This window comes from Armigeres subalbatus, chromosome 1 (assembly GCF_024139115.2).
Source record: "Armigeres subalbatus isolate Guangzhou_Male chromosome 1, GZ_Asu_2, whole genome shotgun sequence".
NCBI lineage: Eukaryota > Metazoa > Arthropoda > Insecta > Diptera > Culicidae > Armigeres > Armigeres subalbatus.
The window spans coordinates 95,733,440-95,752,318 of NC_085139.1; the positions used below are offsets into that span (position 1 = coordinate 95,733,440).

At 38.0% G+C, this 18,879-nt stretch overlaps 2 protein-coding genes across 3 annotated transcripts; one reads left to right on the forward strand and one right to left on the reverse strand.

Annotated features, from left to right (window-relative positions):
* Positions 1-12,530: 12,530 nt before the first annotated feature.
* LOC134225552 (small nuclear ribonucleoprotein F) lies at positions 12,531-13,161 on the reverse strand. 2 transcript variants are annotated; one of them, XM_062705851.1, is made up of 2 exons: positions 13,041-13,161; positions 12,531-12,917 (listed from the first exon to the last, which is right to left on the reverse strand). In XM_062705851.1, the coding sequence occupies exon 2, from the start codon at positions 12,890-12,892 to the stop codon at positions 12,626-12,628; it is 267 nt and encodes an 88-aa protein (XP_062561835.1). In that variant the 5' UTR covers positions 12,893-12,917; positions 13,041-13,161; the 3' UTR covers positions 12,531-12,625. The 2 variants fall into 2 exon arrangements, with proteins under 2 accessions (XP_062561835.1, XP_062561755.1); XM_062705771.1 differs by having other exon boundaries at positions 12,990-13,148.
* A 2,673-nt stretch (positions 13,162-15,834) lies between these two features.
* On the forward strand, positions 15,835-17,109 carry LOC134202985 (uncharacterized). The gene is made up of 3 exons (XM_062677987.1): positions 15,835-16,142; positions 16,234-16,589; positions 16,650-17,109. Exons 1-3 carry the CDS (start codon positions 15,948-15,950, stop codon positions 16,675-16,677), a joined length of 579 nt encoding a protein of 192 aa, XP_062533971.1. The 5' UTR covers positions 15,835-15,947; the 3' UTR covers positions 16,678-17,109.
* Positions 17,110-18,879: the final 1,770 nt, after the last annotated feature.

Genomic DNA, 18,879 nt, shown 5'->3' on the forward strand with positions numbered 1-18,879 from the left:
ATCTTCAGAGTTGCAACGAATTTCACCGACATACACCCAGGTTTTATTTTACACGGTTTGGTTTTAGTCGTTTAAGACCTTCAGCGTCAATGAAACAATGAGTTAACACCACGAAAAAAATCAAAGAAAATTTAGGTGATATTTAAAAATCTGTGAATGTTTGGGTTAACCGAGAAATTAATGAATTCCTACCGCGTAAAAAAAAACCTGGGTGTATACTGTTTAAAAGCTCTCTATTGCTCTCTGGTGCGCTCAACTCTAGAGTACTGTTCTGTTGTCTGGAGTCCGTCTTACAATAACGGTGCACAGAGATGTTCGAATTTGTTCAACGCCGTTTCATTCGATTCGCGCTTCGTAGGCTACCTTGGCAGGATCCGTTTCGCCTATCGAGCTACGAAGGCCTATATCAGCTGATCAATTTGGAGCTACTTCGCTCAAGGAGAGATGTAGACAAATCCATTATGATCGCCGATACCCTGCAGGGACGAATTGATTGTGGAGTGATGTTGGAACAAATAGACCTTGAACGTCCAGCCACGCACTTGAGGCTGCCCCTTCGTCGTACAAATTATGGCATACATGGAGCTATTTGTGGCCTACAGCGCGTCTTTAACAGAGTCGCATACCTTTTCGATTTCCACGTGACACGCAGCATGTTACGCCGAAGATTTTCATCGTCCTTCGCAGACATAAACAGACGAAGACAATGACAATGCACAGTGGGCCACGTCGTGGAATTAGGAGGAAAAAAATATTTCCACCATAATGATAATTTTTAGGATCAAAGTGTCTTCAGCAAAGACAAAGCTTATTATTTAAGCTTTATGTTGAAGTTTGTTGCAATAGGGTGGCCCCACTACATTTTGAGATAAAAATTTTAACTTCTATATTTCTAATTTTAGCATTGTACGATGTTCTAGAAAGTTGTTCCTTATTTAATTTTGAGGCATTTTGCTGAAGAAACCATTTTTGTACGTCGTTTGTGTCATTTGTTATGATAATTTTAAATAATTGTGTTAGGGTGTCCCTAAAAAATCAATATTTTGATTCTAACTTTTTAGTTTTAATTTTTATCGAATTGACGTCTTCTACAAAGTTTTAGAGCATAAAAAAATGCACGTTTTGGTTATATAACCAAGTAAATTCATTGGTGGGTTGCAGAGATATCACTGTTTTTCTTGAAAAAATCCGTTGTTTTCAAATGCCTGTATTTTTGAATGGGGGAAAAAGGGGGATCCATTTTTCCCTGGGTTAGACAGAGGAAGGGCTAAGGATTGCTTTGCATATTTTGGTATTGGGGAATTTGAGGGAATTTGAGGATTTCCATCATTTAAAAAAATGGCTTCATGTACGAGGAAATCAAAATCATCAGTTCTAGAAGTGTTATAAAACCGAAAATTCCGCCCAATTCGTCAAAAACAAAATGTTCATAGTAATCATAACTTCCTTATATATTTCCAGCGCATCTTCACTCACTATACCGATTGGTTGGATAACATGTTCAATAATATCAACGCTCATCAACGTGACAACCTCACTGAACAGACCGTAATCGTAGGTTGTTTACATCACTCGTTCAATCGATTTTACTTTTAAATCGCTAGGGTGGTATGGAAAATCGTTCGAATATTTAGTAATTGATTTTAATTTATGTTTTAGTTCTTTGGGGCTTATCGCGAAACTACTTCACAGGCAACATTGCTGCTCTTGGCGCGAAAGATAGCACTGACAAAATCAGGCTACTATGTTGTACCGCACGTATCAGTGATGCGCTTCGAGAAGTTCAATAATCATAACCAAAGATTCGCAAGCTGGATTAAAACCGATAACTAATTATTGGAACGATTAATCAACATGCGATTTTGGCCATGTGGGTTCTTTTTTCGCCAGCGCTGTATGGGGATGCGCCATAATCAGTAGGATGAAAAATCCACTTCCCCATACTAATTCCCATGCAAACTTGAAGGCTCGTGCTAAATCAGTTGTTATCCAATTTCGCTCAAATTCGCGGAGGACTCTCAGAACATGGGACAGAATTGAGTGATCGGTGTGGATAAAAATAGAATTTTGAACCACACTAATAATAGATAAAAGTAAGATAAAAAAACTATGCTCGAAAAATCTAATTTTCCATACCACCCTAACGATTTTAAAGTAATATCGATTGAACAAGTGATGTAATCAACCTACGATTACGATCTGTTCAGTGAAGTTGTTACGTTGATAAGCGTTGATATTATTGAACATGTTATCCTACCAATCGGTATATTGAGTGAAGATGCGCTGGAAATATATAAGGAACTTATGATTATTATAAACATTTTGTTTTTGACGAATTGGGCGGAATTTTCGGTTTTATAACACTTCTAGAACTGATGATTTTGATTTCCTCGTACATAAAGCCATTTTTTTAAATGATGGAAAAACCTCAAATTCCCTCAAATTCCCCAATACCAAAATATGCAGAGCAATCCTTAGCCCTTCCTCTGTCTAACCCAGGGAAAAATGGATCCCCCTTTTCCCCCATTCAAAAATACAGGCATTTGAAAACAACGGATTTTTTCAAGAAAAACAGTGATATCTCTGCAACCCACCAATGAATTTACTTGGTTATATAACCAAAACGTGCATTTTTTTATGCTCTGAAACTTTGTAGAAGACGTCAATTCGATAAAAATTAAAACTTAAAAGTTACAATCAAAATATTGATTTTTAAGGGTCACCCTAACATAATTATTTAAAATTATCATAACAAATGACACAAACGACGTACAAAAATGGTTTCTTCAGCAAAATTCCTCAAAACTAAATAAGGAACAACTTTCTAGAACATCGTACAATGCTAAAATTAGAAATATAGAAGTTAAAAAAATTATCTCAAAATGTAGTGGGGCCACCCTATTGCAACAAACTTCAAAAAGAAGCTTAAATAATAAGCTTTGACTTTGCTGAAGACACTTTGATCCTAAAATATTATCATTATGGTGAAAATAATTTTTTCCTCCTAAATTTACGACGTGGCCCAATGTGCAATGCTTGTTAAATGTTTTATACCTACTTTGTATTATCTCTGGACAACATTTTTCCTGTACACTTTTTTCAAATACTCATTGGGGCTAAATGTAGCCTGTTGAAGCAACAACAATAAAAAATGAAGAATAAAGAATCTTAAACTAAAGAAAAAATATGGATAGAAAAATACATTCTTAATAATTAACAAGGATTTTTTAAACATATTTAAGTTTGGTTTCAGTCGCGTTTCGAGAGGAATGCTATGCGAATAGAATGCGCATCAACATTAGTTAGAAAGCGTATTCGAACACAATCAAGAATACTACTAAACAATGCTATGGGGTAACGATTCGAGGGTGATAGTTTAAAATGTTTGGAAACTTGATATACATGGATTCTAATAACATTCCTTAGAAAACCATACCCCAGAAAGCCATTTCCCATATTTGTTCACACCTTTAGATTCCTGCAATGAAGAAAAACGATTTTGTTTCTATAAAACTAAATTAATTATTGAAAAAATGGACCTTATTACATTTGCGCCGTTGACCGAATGACATATGGGTGGTTATAAACGCATACCTAAAGCTATGTCCATTTAGAATCCGGAATGATAAAATCATCTGTATCTCGGTAACGGATTGACGTACAAAGAAGGTTAATACATCAAAACAAGAGTAATTCACTGTACTTTAAGGAAAAATTATTGATACAAATAATTTCTTCTTGTTTCTAGTGAAAATTCGCACCTTCTTCTTTATTCCTCTCATCAGAAGTTGCACACCTCCGGAGTCAACTTCCTTGGCACATTTGTTCCAGATTTTGGTCATCTGAGTCGCGTCCCGAGCTGTTTTTCCACTTTTTACATTTTTCCTAAGCTTCCGCTTCATTATTGCCCAAAATGTCTCGATGGGCCGGAGCTGTGGGCAGTTGCGTGGATTTATGTTTTTATCGATGAAATCTTCTTTATTATCCCGGTACCACTGGATGACTTCCCGGCAGTAGTGGCAACTCGCCAAATCTGGCCAAAACTTCACGGGACCTTTATGGGCTTTATGGAAGGTCGACCGCGGATTTTTGAGACATTCCTCCTTGTACAGCTTCGAGTCCATCGTCTTATTCGTCACAAACATTTTGGTCTTTTCCCCACAGTTGCATATCCCTTGCCATAATCATCCGTTTTTTTTTGCAAGTTTGTCCAAAAATCAAACTTAAACTACGCAAGAACTACTCCTCGTGCCGTCACAATGTAGAATTTTTGGCTAGGAAGCTGTCCGAAATCCATTTTGACGTAGGTTCCATCGTCGATGAGCAGGATTATCAACGTGGGTGTGCAGACTTTTTTCTCTCCTTTCGGCTTCCATCTGGAATAATTTTTGACACGTTGCACGAAACTTCGTGAAATTTATACCATAGCAAGTGGGCGCCTAGGTAGACAAACCGCTGTAAAAGAATTCTTGCAGCGGTCACTTTCCGTGCCGCTGCAATACAATAAATGATTCCGGATTCTAAATGGACATGGCTTTACATAAAATTTGATTGCAGATTTCTTTAAATTTTTGCAAAAAAAAACATTTTGAATTTTTATTAGTGCGGGTAAATTCATGTTTCAAAACAAGCCATAATCTACTTGTTTGTTTGAAGGCTTATTTCAGGAAAGTGCGAGAGTCAAAAGAATGTTCCACCAATTTGTCTTTTTGCGAGTAAATTCGTATTTTAAAAGAAAAGGAATCATCTATTCGTTAATTTTATTTCAAGCAAATTCGTGCTTTTCAAGAAGAAGGAATCACTTACTCATTTTTCTTTTTTCGGGCAAACGTGTGGAATAATCTACTTTGTTACCTTCTTCTTCTTCAATGGCTCTACATTGCAAATGGAACATGGCCTACTTTTCAACTTAGTACCGTGACCTGTCCTAATTCCACCCATCGCCTAATACCGTGGTTTTCATCAAAAATCAGAACCTGGCTATCATGGACATCGTATTATGTATTTGGTGATATGTTCAAACATATTATGTTTGACCATTTCACCAAATAATGTGATGTCCATGATAACCAGGTTCTGATTTTTTTTTATGAAAACCACGGTATTAGGCGATGCGTGGAATGAGGGCAGGTCACGGTATTCTAAGAGAATTTACTCAGTTATTAATTGGAAGCTTTTTTATGCTCGCCATTGCATGAGTATAATATGTATCTTGTGTAGCAAGTACAATGGATACACTATGCCTAAATGAGTCTATATTTTTTTTGTGCTACGTGTGTGTCCAAAACTTTTTCTTTGCCTTGCCTTGCAAGCAAATGCGTAGGATTGTCAATCCGGAGATGCCGAGTGCGATTCTTGGTCCGGTCTAGGATGTTTTCGGGTGAGATACAATCTCGGCTCCAGGCAAATGAACATACGAAACACATAAGGCAAAAATTATGAATCTACAAGATTGTTGAAAATTGTCAAAACATACGTCTCTTATGCTTTTCATCTTGAGCTCTTTAGATTTCATTAAGGGACGTATGTTGTTTATACGTTGCATGTGCATGTGTGAATTTCATAAGACACTTTTTAGTATTTTATTCAAAGCTGATTTGAAGGAAATCATAAGGCATTCTATGAAAGACATGATGCTCTTTTTAGTTACCTTAATCGGAAGAAAGGAGCTTCTGTCAAGAGAATCATGTTCTCACATATTGCAAAGTTTTCAAGTCGTGCGGTTGTATTGAATATCTAGGGGGTCTTGAAAAAAAGAATAGGTGTTCAAGTTTCAACGGTGAGTAATATAAGTTCAATGGTAAAATAATAATTGCATCATGTGCAAAGGAACAGTTTCCATTCGATTAAGATAAGTAATGCCGCTTATTCATTCATACCCCCTCGATGTGTTCGATACAACCGAAACGCGAATTTGAAATTACTTGTACATATATGCATAACAATGAATAAACCAAATTGTTTTAATATCTGACATTCAACACGTGCTCATAATTCAAGAAAATTTTCAGTATACTCGATTTAGAAATTCATAATGCAGCATTATGAATCGATTAATATATCTTAAAATGCTATAACGAATTCATAAATCTGCATTATGAATTAATTGAGATGCTGAACTTGCTAATTTAAATTTAAGTGAAAAAGTATTATGTAGAGAGATTTTACTGATACGGTTTTTTTTTTTCTCGCCCGCTTTTTGTTCTGTGGTTTTTTGTCGCTCTAAGTGATACATGAGAATATTGTCGGGCCGGCACCAAACCGGACCGCGCGATTGAGCACTCGCGCTGCGACGCGAGTCGCGACAATTTGAAATATTTCATTAGTAGTGCGCATCATGCATGCATGGATGTACTATCATGCGCACTAATCAGAAATGAGTTGCGACGTCTGATAACTGCAGATATTTCATTTTATTGAAAACAAATTTTCGATTTTCTACTATACACGGAATAATATTTCGCGTCCGGAAGAAGAAACAATTTTCAAACTGACATGCTGATTCCACACCGCCAGTGGCGCCGGGAGTGGGTGGGACAGGTAGGACATGTCCTACGCATGAATTTTCCTGGGTGGGACAGTCAAAGCATTGTCCTACCCATGATTATGGTAAGAATATATGAAGTCATTCGATGGTAAGAATTTGTGTGTTAGCAGAAGGTTATTTTAAAACCCGACTTAATCCACCTACAGTGAACGCAACCCTTCTTACACTTTTGAATGGTTGTGTGTGCCCAGTGCATATTACAATTTCTATGCATATGACCTTCAATTGAATATAAAATAACTGATATTATCATGCTTTTATCGATTTCAAAATAAAAAAGGAATATTTCTGGAAATTTAACAATTTCTAAAAATTACAAAAAGACTGCAGATTTGATTTGCCGCCTTAAATGGCAATATTACAGCTTCTGTTTAAGCCCAAAAGAGTTCAAATCGGGTCAAAGACGGCTGAGATATTGGTGTGACAATTTTTCATTAGTAGTCTGAAAATATGTCTCATATTCGTATTTCACAGATATCTCTGAAACCGAATTTCCGATTGCAGAAAAAGTAATGCGTACAATGACAAAGTCATAGCTTTCGTTTAGTGTTAAAATCGTGCAAATCGGTCCACGGACGGCTGAGATCTTGTTGGGACATATTTTACCAATGTGTGAAGTTGATACGTCTAATGCTTTATGTTCGTATTTCAGAGATATCTCCGGAACCCAATGTCTAATTGCAAAAACAAAATACAATGGGTTCAATGGCAAAGTCATAGCTTTCGTTCAAAGATAAAATCATGCAAATTGGTTTACAGACGGCTGAGATATTCATGTGACATTATTTTGTTAGTTTTCTGAAGATGCACTTCATGTTCGTATTTCTCACATATCTCTGGAACCAAATGTCCGATTGCAAAAAAAAAATGAACTCGTACAATGACAAAGTCATAGCTTTCGTTTAGTCTTAAAATCGTGCAAATCGGTACACGGACGGCTGAGATCTTGATGTGAGATTTTTGTAACGCACACACATACGCACACACGCACACACGCACACACACACACACACACATACATACATATGCTCAGTTCGTCGAGCTGAGTTGATTGGTATATACGACTTGGGTCTCCGAGCCTCGGATAAAAAGTTGGTTTTTCAAGCGATCTTTATACCCTTCTTAGGGTGTAAGAAGGGTAAAAAGGGATATTTCTGGAAATTTAACAATTTTTAAAAATACAAAAGACTGCAGATTTGATTTGCCGCCTTAAATGGCAATATTACAGCTTCTGTTTAAGCCCAAAAGAGTTCAAATCGGGTCATAGACGGCTGAGATATTGGTGTGACAATTCTTCATTAGTAGTCTGAAAATATGTCTCATATTCGTATTTCACAGATATCTCTGAAACCGAATTTCCAATTGCAGAAAAAATGAATGGGTCCAATGACAAAAACATAGCTTTCGTTTAAAGATAAAATCGCACAAATCGGTCCAAGGACGACTGAGATCTTGATGGGACATATTTTACCAATGTGTGAAGTTGATACGTCTAATGCTTTATGTTCGTATTTCAGAGATATCTCCGGAACCCAATGTCTAATTGCAAAAACAAAATACAATGGGTTCAATGGCAAAGTCATAGCTTTCGTTTAAAGATAAAATCATGCAAATTGGTTTACAGACGGCTGAGATATTCATGTGACATTATTTTGTTGGTTTTCTGAAAATGCACTTCATGTTTGTATTTCTCACATATCTCTGGAACCAAATGTCCGATTGCAAAAACAATTGAACTCGTACAATGACAAAGTCATAGCTTTCGTTTAGTGTTAAAATCGTGCAAATCGATACACGGACGGCTGAGATCTTGATGTGAGATTTTTGTAACGCACACACATACGCACACACGCACACACGCACACACACACATACATACATGTGCTCAGTTCGTCGAGCTGAGTTGATTGGTATATACGACTTGGGTCTCCGAGCCTCGGATAAAAAGTCGGTTTTTCAAGCGATCTTTATACCCTTCTTAGGGTGTAAGAAGGGTAAAACAATAATCATATATGTTTTTGGGATCCTATAACAATAGACTGATTGTTCTTTGGGACCTCAGGCACTTTATAATCCCTAAAGCGCTCAAAGATGTCTAAACTTTACTTCTCAGACTCTAAACGTTTTACAGAGGTAAATAGAAGTTGTTGAAATCCGCGAATATTTTTTTAGGATGTTATGATAAAGCACGATTATTAGAAGACCACGGAAATTTTTTTCTTTAAACCTTAATAGATCTATTGAAATTTGAGAAACCAGAAACATACCGAAGTCCGCTCTAAATCTAATCCGTAAGGGATTCTAAACTCCTAAAGCAGATTCTTTGGCAATCATGCGATTTTTTGGTAGTTTGACTTATATCTAGATCCATAACATTTTCTATAATCCTAGCAGTTAGCAATAATTGATTAAAACCATTGAGTATTTTTTTTCAAATTTCTGTAACCTCTGACTTCTTTTTGAAGCTTGTAAAGAGATATTACATAATCGATAATGGAAAAGCAATATTTGTCCTAAAAATCGAAGAAATTTTCTCAAATTATATAAATATTCTAGTCGTAAGAACTTTTCAAGTACTGATTATTTTTAAAATTGATTTCATTGCAACTTTCCCATAACGAAATGCATTTCATATCAACATAGAACAATTATGCTTTCAGTGGTAGTACTAACACTAAGTATAGTTAGAATGTGCATCGATTTCTCATTACCAGAATTGTTGTCCGAGCTCAGTGATCTAGTGGCTTTAGTTTCTTCCTATAAGCAGGAGGTCATGGGTTCGATCGCAGGCTTGTCCTTTTTCTATTCTGTATGTCTTAGTTCTTTTTGTGTTTCACGTTCTACCAAAACTATTCCTACAGTTATACCACACTAACAGTTCCATAACCTCCCGTGGCACCGATGAGAGGACGTAGCTCCTTTCTTAAGTATAGATATCCCAATTAATAATTCTTTTCCCTCCACCATTCCCAAAACGTGACCAGGACTGATCTCGACTGTTGGTGTTAAAGAGTGCCTTGCTTCCGTCTAAGAAATAGTGATTAGTCTTAAATCATTATTTGTGTTAACGGATGGAAGTGATGGTACTTCCATACAATAGTCTACCCAAGTAACATTTTTTATTTAATAACGATCTTCAAAGCCATAATTTGCTCTTCATGACCTTAATAAAACCAGCATTAAACCAAAATATTACTAGAGCAGGTTAGCAACACCTGCGAATTTATACGAATCGCTTAATGTTACCGATAATACCAGATTTTCGCCCAAATCGGCATTTTCTATTTGTCCTACCCACGACTCGGAACGTGGATGCGCCTCTGCACACCGTCTACAATGTGACCCCTATCCAATAAATGACAAAAAGGAAAAACCCCTTAAACGAACTCCTTAACTTGTAGCATCTACTGAAAATCGCCGGAAAAATCGTTTCTGTGGTCGTCGTTGTTCGCGTATCCTGCTGAATTGCGGAGCTGGTTGATGGAGAAGAAAAAAACACTTGAATCTGGTGAGAAAGTTCCAATTGTTTCCTTTAACCCTCTAAGACCCAAATGTCCGTATTCGCTCAAAACCATTTTTACTTCCATCTTGTCAAATTCAGATTTTAAACTTTTAGAATTGTGTTGCTATAGTTTTTCATACTTGGACATAATTTCTATCATATTAAAAGAATTATGTATCTTTTAAGCTCTTTATGATAACGGATTTATTGTGGAAGAATACTAACCACAAATATTTCACTCATCAAAATAATACAAATTTAATCTTGTAATCTTGTAATATCAACGCACCCTCTGACCATAGCCTATCTGCGTTGTATTTAAATACCGCTGAGCGATACGTCTACTGGGCAACACGTCCGGTGTGCACTGCACTAAGATCTCCTTAGATGCAACCGGACCGAGATCTTACTCAAGGCTCCGAAGGGTCCCATTTCGCTGTGATATGTTGCCATAAAATAGTAATTTATGCACTTGCTTTTCTAATCTACGGGAATATTTAAATTTACTAATGATATTGATTATTCACGATGTATCTAAATATGTGGCAAGTCAATTCATTCACCGAACAGATTAGAACGAGCTCAGTGCAATTAAAATATAAACGCAATACTTATCTGCAATTCACAGAGGATGTTGGGATTGTCCTTGAAGTATTCTCGTTGTGAACACAGACTTCCTGTATTGACGGTGGTTGTAGGTAGTATTAGTTATGAATACCACTGCTGATACCGGAACTATATGGTTTTCTTGAAGTCTGGAAGTCTTCTTCATCATTGGTCGTTGTTCTTGCTCCAGTCAAACTGCCGAGACTCATCAAAATAATACAAATTTAAATACTAAAATATAAAAATAAAACCAACTTATGAAACACATTACATAAAAACTACTATGTTATTTTTAATAAAGCTTCTTAAAGTTACTCTGAAATACACTTTGATTGACTTCAATGTCAACAAAATGAATTATGAATTTTAATTATTTAAAAACTAAAAACATCCATCTAAAGGCGATCTTGGGAATTAGAGAGTTAATTGTATTATATTTTTGATACCTCATTTGTATCTATTATATTTTTGTTACCTCATATATTGCCAACTAAATACGTACAGGGCATCGTTTGCTACTATTGCTGCGGATATTGTGGGAGTCCCAGGTATCCGGTTCACGCTTTAGTTGGCAGCGGTGGCTCTTCTCGACCTTCTACTCCCTGAGTAGTCAGTACGAATAAGGGCGTCCTTGTGAAGTTTTGCTGTACCTGTTATGGCTAGCTAGTGCATCCCCATCCCCTACACTCTCTGAAGACACCCTTCTTGCTTCAGCAGTGATTCCTTTTTACAGCACTAGTCTTCATAACTAAAAGGGCACCATTACGGAGCATGAGATATGATCAAATTATTCGTAGTATGTACTACTTGACCAACACCGCCAACACCCCCAGCTGGGTGAGGGATAGAGGATGACACACACACACATTATGAATTAATTAAGATGCTTCCTTAAAATTTATACGAAATTATGGCCTACTGGCCTAAAATATACAAAATTATACGTGGTTATGGCCTCCAAATGCTACTTCCGTAATTCATAAGGCAGGGTTACGTGTCTAGCGTACAGGTTCATAAATGCTTCATTGTGATTTCATAAATGTGCCTTAAGAAAATGTTATGCTTTGTATTGACCATGAAAATTTATTTCATAATGAGTCCTTTTGAATTTTAAATCTAAAACTTGTGGCAAATATCCGAAAGGCAGAATTATGATATTCAATAGCCAATTTGCAAATAGCCAGCAGGAAACCACTCTTCTACATTTAATTTTGTAGTTGCACTATATTTTCTCACATGAAAATTCTTAAACCTCGCGGAAACTGTGTGGTTTTTACAATGACATTTTGCTCCCGTGCAACCCATTCAGCAAAAGATGTTCCGGACAGCGACAACGACAACCCTTTGCAGTCTTTCTCTGTAGTTTATAATCTCTTTTGTAGCTATCTGACGATTTTGATAGACAGGAGCAACTGCATAGTGGTCTGAAGGCGATTTCTGTCACCAACCAACCCACTATAGCATGTATAGTGATTCCGTCCATCAACAGACTCATTCCAGAGTTTGATGTTATTAAGCCGAATAAGTCGGATAGCGATTCCGAACATCGATCACACCACTTCAGAGCTGATTTTCAATGACAGTATACTAGGTCCAGATGTGTTCCCAAATCATCCAACTCATCAAGATAAATGCTTTTATGTATAATGTGTATGGTCTTGCAATGTTTAATAAGAGAACAAGAAAATTAAACCACTTTCATATGGGGATTGGTTTTTGTGGAATGAAATTCTGGGATATGGTTCTCTGGGGAATAGTATAGAACCGCATAAAGCATTACTCCTTGTGCAAAAGTATCATTGTACATAGTACGCTAATAGCAAAACATAACGTAATCCTTTGTAAAAATGTTTGTGATAAAAGTTTCAACACTACTTCTATTTTACTTATTCTTCCTATACAGTTTATTTCTCCCAAGTTACCTTAATCCTAACTGTCTCAATTCACCCCCTGCTGCACGTACGTACATTCTAGTCCCTCATTTCGCCTTCCTCATCATCGTCGTCTATGCCCCGGATGTACAGCACATTATTACACCGGATTAGCACCTCCCCCAGGTGACCGGTGTTCTGTCCGTCCACAAATTCTTCGGTGTTGGCCAGCTGCATGTTCATGTATCCGTCCACGGAGACTAGAAAACCTTTGTACTCGTGACCCCACTTCAGTTTGATGATCACCGGCTTACCGGTCAGTCCGTTCAGGAACGGCTTCGGGTTGATTGGCATAGCAGTCGTCATCTTGCCCGGTGTGAATTGAGGTTAGCTACAAAACAGGATCAAGAAAATTGCGGAGTGGAAAAACCCTAATACTTTAGACTATTTAAAAAGTACTTACCAATTGAAAATTAAATTGATGAATCAAAATACACTTTTTTATGTATTTTACCTTATTTTACTAGAAAAAAATATATTTCTAGAGAAGAAACGAGCGCGTCCGCTTTCCGAAGAATGTCAACAAAACGTTTTGATACAAAAGTAGAAGAAAGACACACAAAGAAAAACGAAAAAGCAAACCGCAAGAGCTACACTAAGCAAAAACACATATCAATTTTCCAATTTTTATTAAAACGATTTTTGCCTCCAGCAGCCGAATTCGGAAGGTTCAAGGAAAAAAATAAAAATTTCTCTATAAGGCTTTGGTCCGATTCGTGAATTAAAATCGAATTAAACTTAAAAGTGACAGTATGAAAATTTTCAAATAACCATGCTTGCAGAGCAAGATTACTTTTGACAGATATTGAATCATTTTTGATAGATGTTTTGTTGGTTTTGCTGGGTAGCACCAGCCATTCTTATGAGCGGGGGATTTCATAATTTCCGAACTGTCACTTTTGAGTTCAATTTTTTTCAATTCAGGAATCGGACCAAAGCCTAAATAGAGATTTATAAATTCTCTTTCTCGTTCCAAAAATTTCTTCTCTCTATTGAACATTCATAAAGTACGTCACGCAAAAATTGGCGATTTTCAACCCCCCCTCCCCCCTTCGTCACACTTTTTGTATTGCAACTCTAAAATTTTTGTATGATTCGTCACGCTGCTCGGAACCCCCCCTCCCCCCTAGGAGCGTGACGTACTTTGTGGATGGCCCCATACCGTATTCCAATAGACTGAAGAGAAAGAAACAACTAAAATTTCTTGTAAAGAAAAATATTAGTTCACATATTTTCCACTAGATGTCTTTTGACAACTATTTGCATACCGATTGTTCAAAACATCCTCATATCGAAAATAAAATTTGCTTTCGCTTATTGCTACCGAAATAATGAAGGGAAAGGGAAAAGGGAAAAAATGATAGTTATTCAATCTATAGTGATGAAAATATGCAGTAACAGCAACATTGTTATGATGTCCTATACTGTCTGAAAATAACGAAAAAATGCTCTAGCTTTATTACCTCGAAAACACCGAACTATCAACATTTGGCTTAGCTTTAGCCAGATGTGCTCCAGTAAAGGTGTGGGCCAAAGTCCTAAACATTGCTAAAGTTGAAAAACATTGCTACCCATAGTGGGTGGGCGGAATGAAACGTCACGTCTGTTATAAAAATTGTATTGAGTATGCCAGACGTGACGTCACATTCGGCCATCTTCGGCAACCCAGCTGAGAGTTTCTCTCTCAAAAGAGCGAATTTTCGTTAAACAAATACTACTTTGGGGTTTGGCCCACACCTGTAGTAAAGCACATCGGCTTTAGCCCTTGCTTTAGCCTTACTTTTGAAATCTGCGTCTTTTTTATTATGATAGTTGATTGTGCACATATGTATCATTATATTTAAATGATTCGGATCTTTTGGAATGTTTGCCTTGAAAATATGTAATCAAATAATCAATCAAATACGATTCTTCTTCTGTCTCAATGACTCTACATTCCATCTGGAACTTGGCCTGATTTTTAAGCGTTCTATCATCATTTCCACAGTTATTTAATGAATGCTTTTCTATGCTTGCCATTGCTTGAGTATGTATCTTGAGTGTTAATTAAGTACAATGGATGCATGCCCAGGGAACCGAGAATATTTTTCACATTATTTTACACTCATTATGGGATTAAAGACTCAATTATACTATCAAATTTCATCCCAGAAAAATCTCTTATCGAATTTATCCCACAAAAATTTGGAAGAAACTTAAGGTGGTTATACAACAAAGCCACAAATCGGTCATCTTGGAAACCACGTGCTTTTTCTGGTGATTTTTCAAGAGCACGGATTGAGAGAACCACAACGACCACGGGGATGAAACATCCGTAGATGGTTTGCTTACTCATGCTAAACAATTGACTTTAATTTCAGCATTGTACGAAAATTATTACGCTCGATTTGAACCTTTGATATAAGAAGTAGAAAACCGTGTGGTGAATTTGAAATTCACCACATGGCTTGATTGTATAATCACCTTAAGGTGAAATACAATCAAGCCATGTGGTGAATTTCAAATTCACCACACGGTTTTCTACTTCTTATATCAAAGGTTCAAATCGAGCGTAATAATTTTCGTACAAAGCTGAAACCATTGACGAATACATAGACGGAGGGGTGGCCATTTTTCCGGGCACCACTATATACCCCTGGGGAGTGACGGATTACAATTATTACAATCACTCGACCATTGAGAAGCCCCTCAATTCGAACCACGTCAGTTTGACAACAGTTGTCATTTTCATTTTTGTTTATGTTTTGTTATGTTTTTCTGTTTTTCCCTCGCGTGCCGCACATCAACAACTTTTTCGGTTGTTCTTTTTTATTTATTTAAACGAGGTCGTCTACTGATCCGCCAGCAGCAGATAAAGAATGGAAGTGACTCATCATCGTCCGGTCAGCAGTACGGGTCCGACTTGGACACGCTAGATGTAACGAACATGTACCCGCAAAACTTATTGACGATTCCGGCGCACCATCATTTTGAAAGGCAAATTTCCGAACCGATCATTCCAACATCGCCGGCCGTATCGTCTCCACCGGAAGCGCGATCAGCACCCGCGGATCGTTAACACGGCGAACATCATCTCACCGTATCTCAGCAGCCATATCTTGCAAGAACATGTGAAACAACACTCCCACCCATTGTTGTCAAGGCGTTTCAGGCTATTTCGTCATACCCACCACACAAAGCTCAACTCCGTTGACCCTGGTCACCAGTAGTAGTGGGTCCACCCACTATCTAACGCCGTCCTCCTCTGAAAACCGATTCGGACGATGAACCGTCGACACCCGTACCCCCAATTCCACAAATCCGACAAATCCACCTGAAAACCGATCGCACATCGAGTCCAAAGGTTGTTCTCGTTTCCGATATGGAATCGCTCCAACAGCAGCGCCAGCACCATTTATCGGGAAGTGCGGTTGCCAGTACAAGCACCTATCACAACGATCACCAGAACCAGCACCACCAGCTCCATCGTCGCAGCGCTACTTGCCGACCTGAGTTCATCAACAGTTCAATTCGCATAAAAGGCGACGAATTGTCGCAGTCTGCTTCATCTCCTTTGGTAAGTGTTAACATTTCCTGAATCAAAATTTACCTTTGTTTTGTACTTAAATGCCAGTATTTACAGTGAATTGATCTATCTTCTCATACAGATGAGCAGCCTATCGAAGGAAATACACGGCCTGGACAGCCAACGGTCTAGCCACTGTCCGGTGGTACGGGAGGGTCCCGCGCTGGGTTGCAATTTCTGCTGGAACACAAGGAGGATACTGCGACGGAAAACCAAGTACCACTGTCCCGAGTGCCATACGAACTTGTGCATTGCGCCCTGCTTCCAGGAGTATCACGAACGACAATCGGCGGAGAACCCTGCCCCCACCAGCAACGACAGCGGAAGCGCCTGTGTGTATGGTGTAGGTGGATTGTTCATTCTGCCAAAAACGTACGAACGTTCATTCTGCCAAAAATTACTCGCACCGCCATTATCTTTTTACAAACTGTTTGCCCAGTGCGTGTTTACAACCTACTGAAATAATTTCGATTCTAATCTAATTTAATTTCGTTCCAGGCCTAATTCAATCAAGCGCACAACATGAAAAAAAACGAATCTACAGTAAAAGCCAAAAGCACCGTTATACGTCATGAACCCGGATACCTGCTTTTGCGCCCTCTAAAAGTGTCCCGTAAAGAAAACTAATACGGCCTCCACTGTGCTAAGTTTGTCCACAAGAACAGACAGAACTTGTCGTTCTCGAAAACGGACGTTAAAATCATCTAACGGAAAAATCACGACGGAAACTCCGGCACGCAAAATCTCTGATTGTTAAGGTGAGACCGTTATTTGTAATAATTTAATTATATATTCAATACCCTCATGGGGGTGACAATGGGTCTGGGGGTGAGAATGGGTCATCGCTCTTACCGACAGCCTGGAGGTCGGATTACAAAATCGTTCAAAAAGGTCTCTTATATTTTAGTTTTCTCTCCCACAGATATATTCAACCTGTTCTACAAGCATTCTTAGTAGTTGAAACAGTTACCCATTCTTACCCCATTTGACCCATTGTCACCCCTAACGACGGTACATATGATTTTAAAACACTTTTATGTATAATAACCTCATGATCAAAAAGTGCAAACTCGAGTCAATTGGTCCGGTTTTTTTTAATCGAATGGGTCTGAAGAAATCAGGTTGTTTTGGAATCTAATAAGCATAGATAACACAGAATATTAGATGGGTCAAACCTGGTCAAACGTTAAGTAGATAGATATTGTCATGCCTCGTTTGTAAGAAGTGATATCATATGATAAAGAGTAACTTGATGCCAATACGTATACATATACATAATAATATAATAAATAATAATATTCATACACTTCGAGTTTGCATTATTTAAACATAAAACATAGGACATAGGACTATTGTGCATAGAAGGGCAGTTATGGCATATAAGCTATGACGAGCTATGACCTACTATAAGGGATGTTCTTTATGGTTCGTTTGCTTCTAATGTTAAGAAACTATAGCTTTGTTATCAGTATGTTTATAACTAAAACCGTAGTGTTCAGTATGTTGATTAGGTACTAAAATGTTTTTTTCTTATCTATTGCAGTCGAATTACTTGGGAGAATCCAGAAACAGCTGATAGTGGAGCTTAATGCGGAATTGAGAACGCTCCTGTTGCACTCCCCTGGATATCAGCATCTCCGCCGTTTGTATTTGTACTACAAACTGCTCCTAGAACATTCATCATACAGCATCATACATAGGAAGAGCAGCATCATACATGCTGTCATCCGTGTCAGGGGGCCTCTGTTAATACGGAATCGTTCCTGCCTGGCCATCTCAACTGGCATGCAACGACAGAACTGAAGAACATTGTACGCCACAAGTGCATAAAATACTAAACCATCTGGAGTTTTCAGAAAGCCAAACTGACCCATCACATAAGCACAGTAAAATCAGTCAAATCGACTAGACTGACTGGGCCTGTCCTGCTAAACTGCGATTTGTGTGACTTAATAGATGCCATGTTTAACTAGGTCCACAAACTGCTGGGTTTTGCTCTCCGTTCCGGTGAGATGTGTGCGGTAACCGCTTCTCAAAGGAATAATTGTTGAAGGCTTCAACTCGAAACAGCACATATAATGTAAACCAGCGCTGAAGGAGGAGACGTACGCCTGCAAGGAATGCGATCGTTCGTAAGTATGTTAGAAACGTAGAAAGGAATAATGTAGGGTAAAGAAGCATTTTTGTAGTACCTCCTATTCCCGTCCCAAACGTTTTATACTCAACTAAATTGTTTGATTTTTGATACATCACCGGGCAGTAAACGTTGGGGACAGTAAAAGGGTATTGTCAAATGGCCCCACCATTTGTAACAGACAGCTATTTGCTGTCTCTTACGATCAAAAGTTTTCAATGTAAATCAATATTTATTTGTTCAAATTTAATTCAAGTTCTTTTGACGTGTTTCAGCCTCGGTACGTGCCATTACTAAAATGTTCGAGAAACCCATACACGGTCTAAGTGCCAGCTGCGATGTCTCCGCCAAAGTATTCACACTGGAGATCCACTGATACCAGTACATCCAGGAGGGGATGGCGGCGCTGAATTGCCAGTGTAAGTCCTGGTGGATAAAGAACGCAGTCATTCGAAGCGGTGCAGATCCAAGCCGTTTACGTGAGAAATTTGCGACATCATCACAAAACGACTACTCCGATCCTGATGGGCACAGACGAGCGCACACAATGTAGTTGACATCACTAAACTTACGTAATTCACAAAGGTACTATCA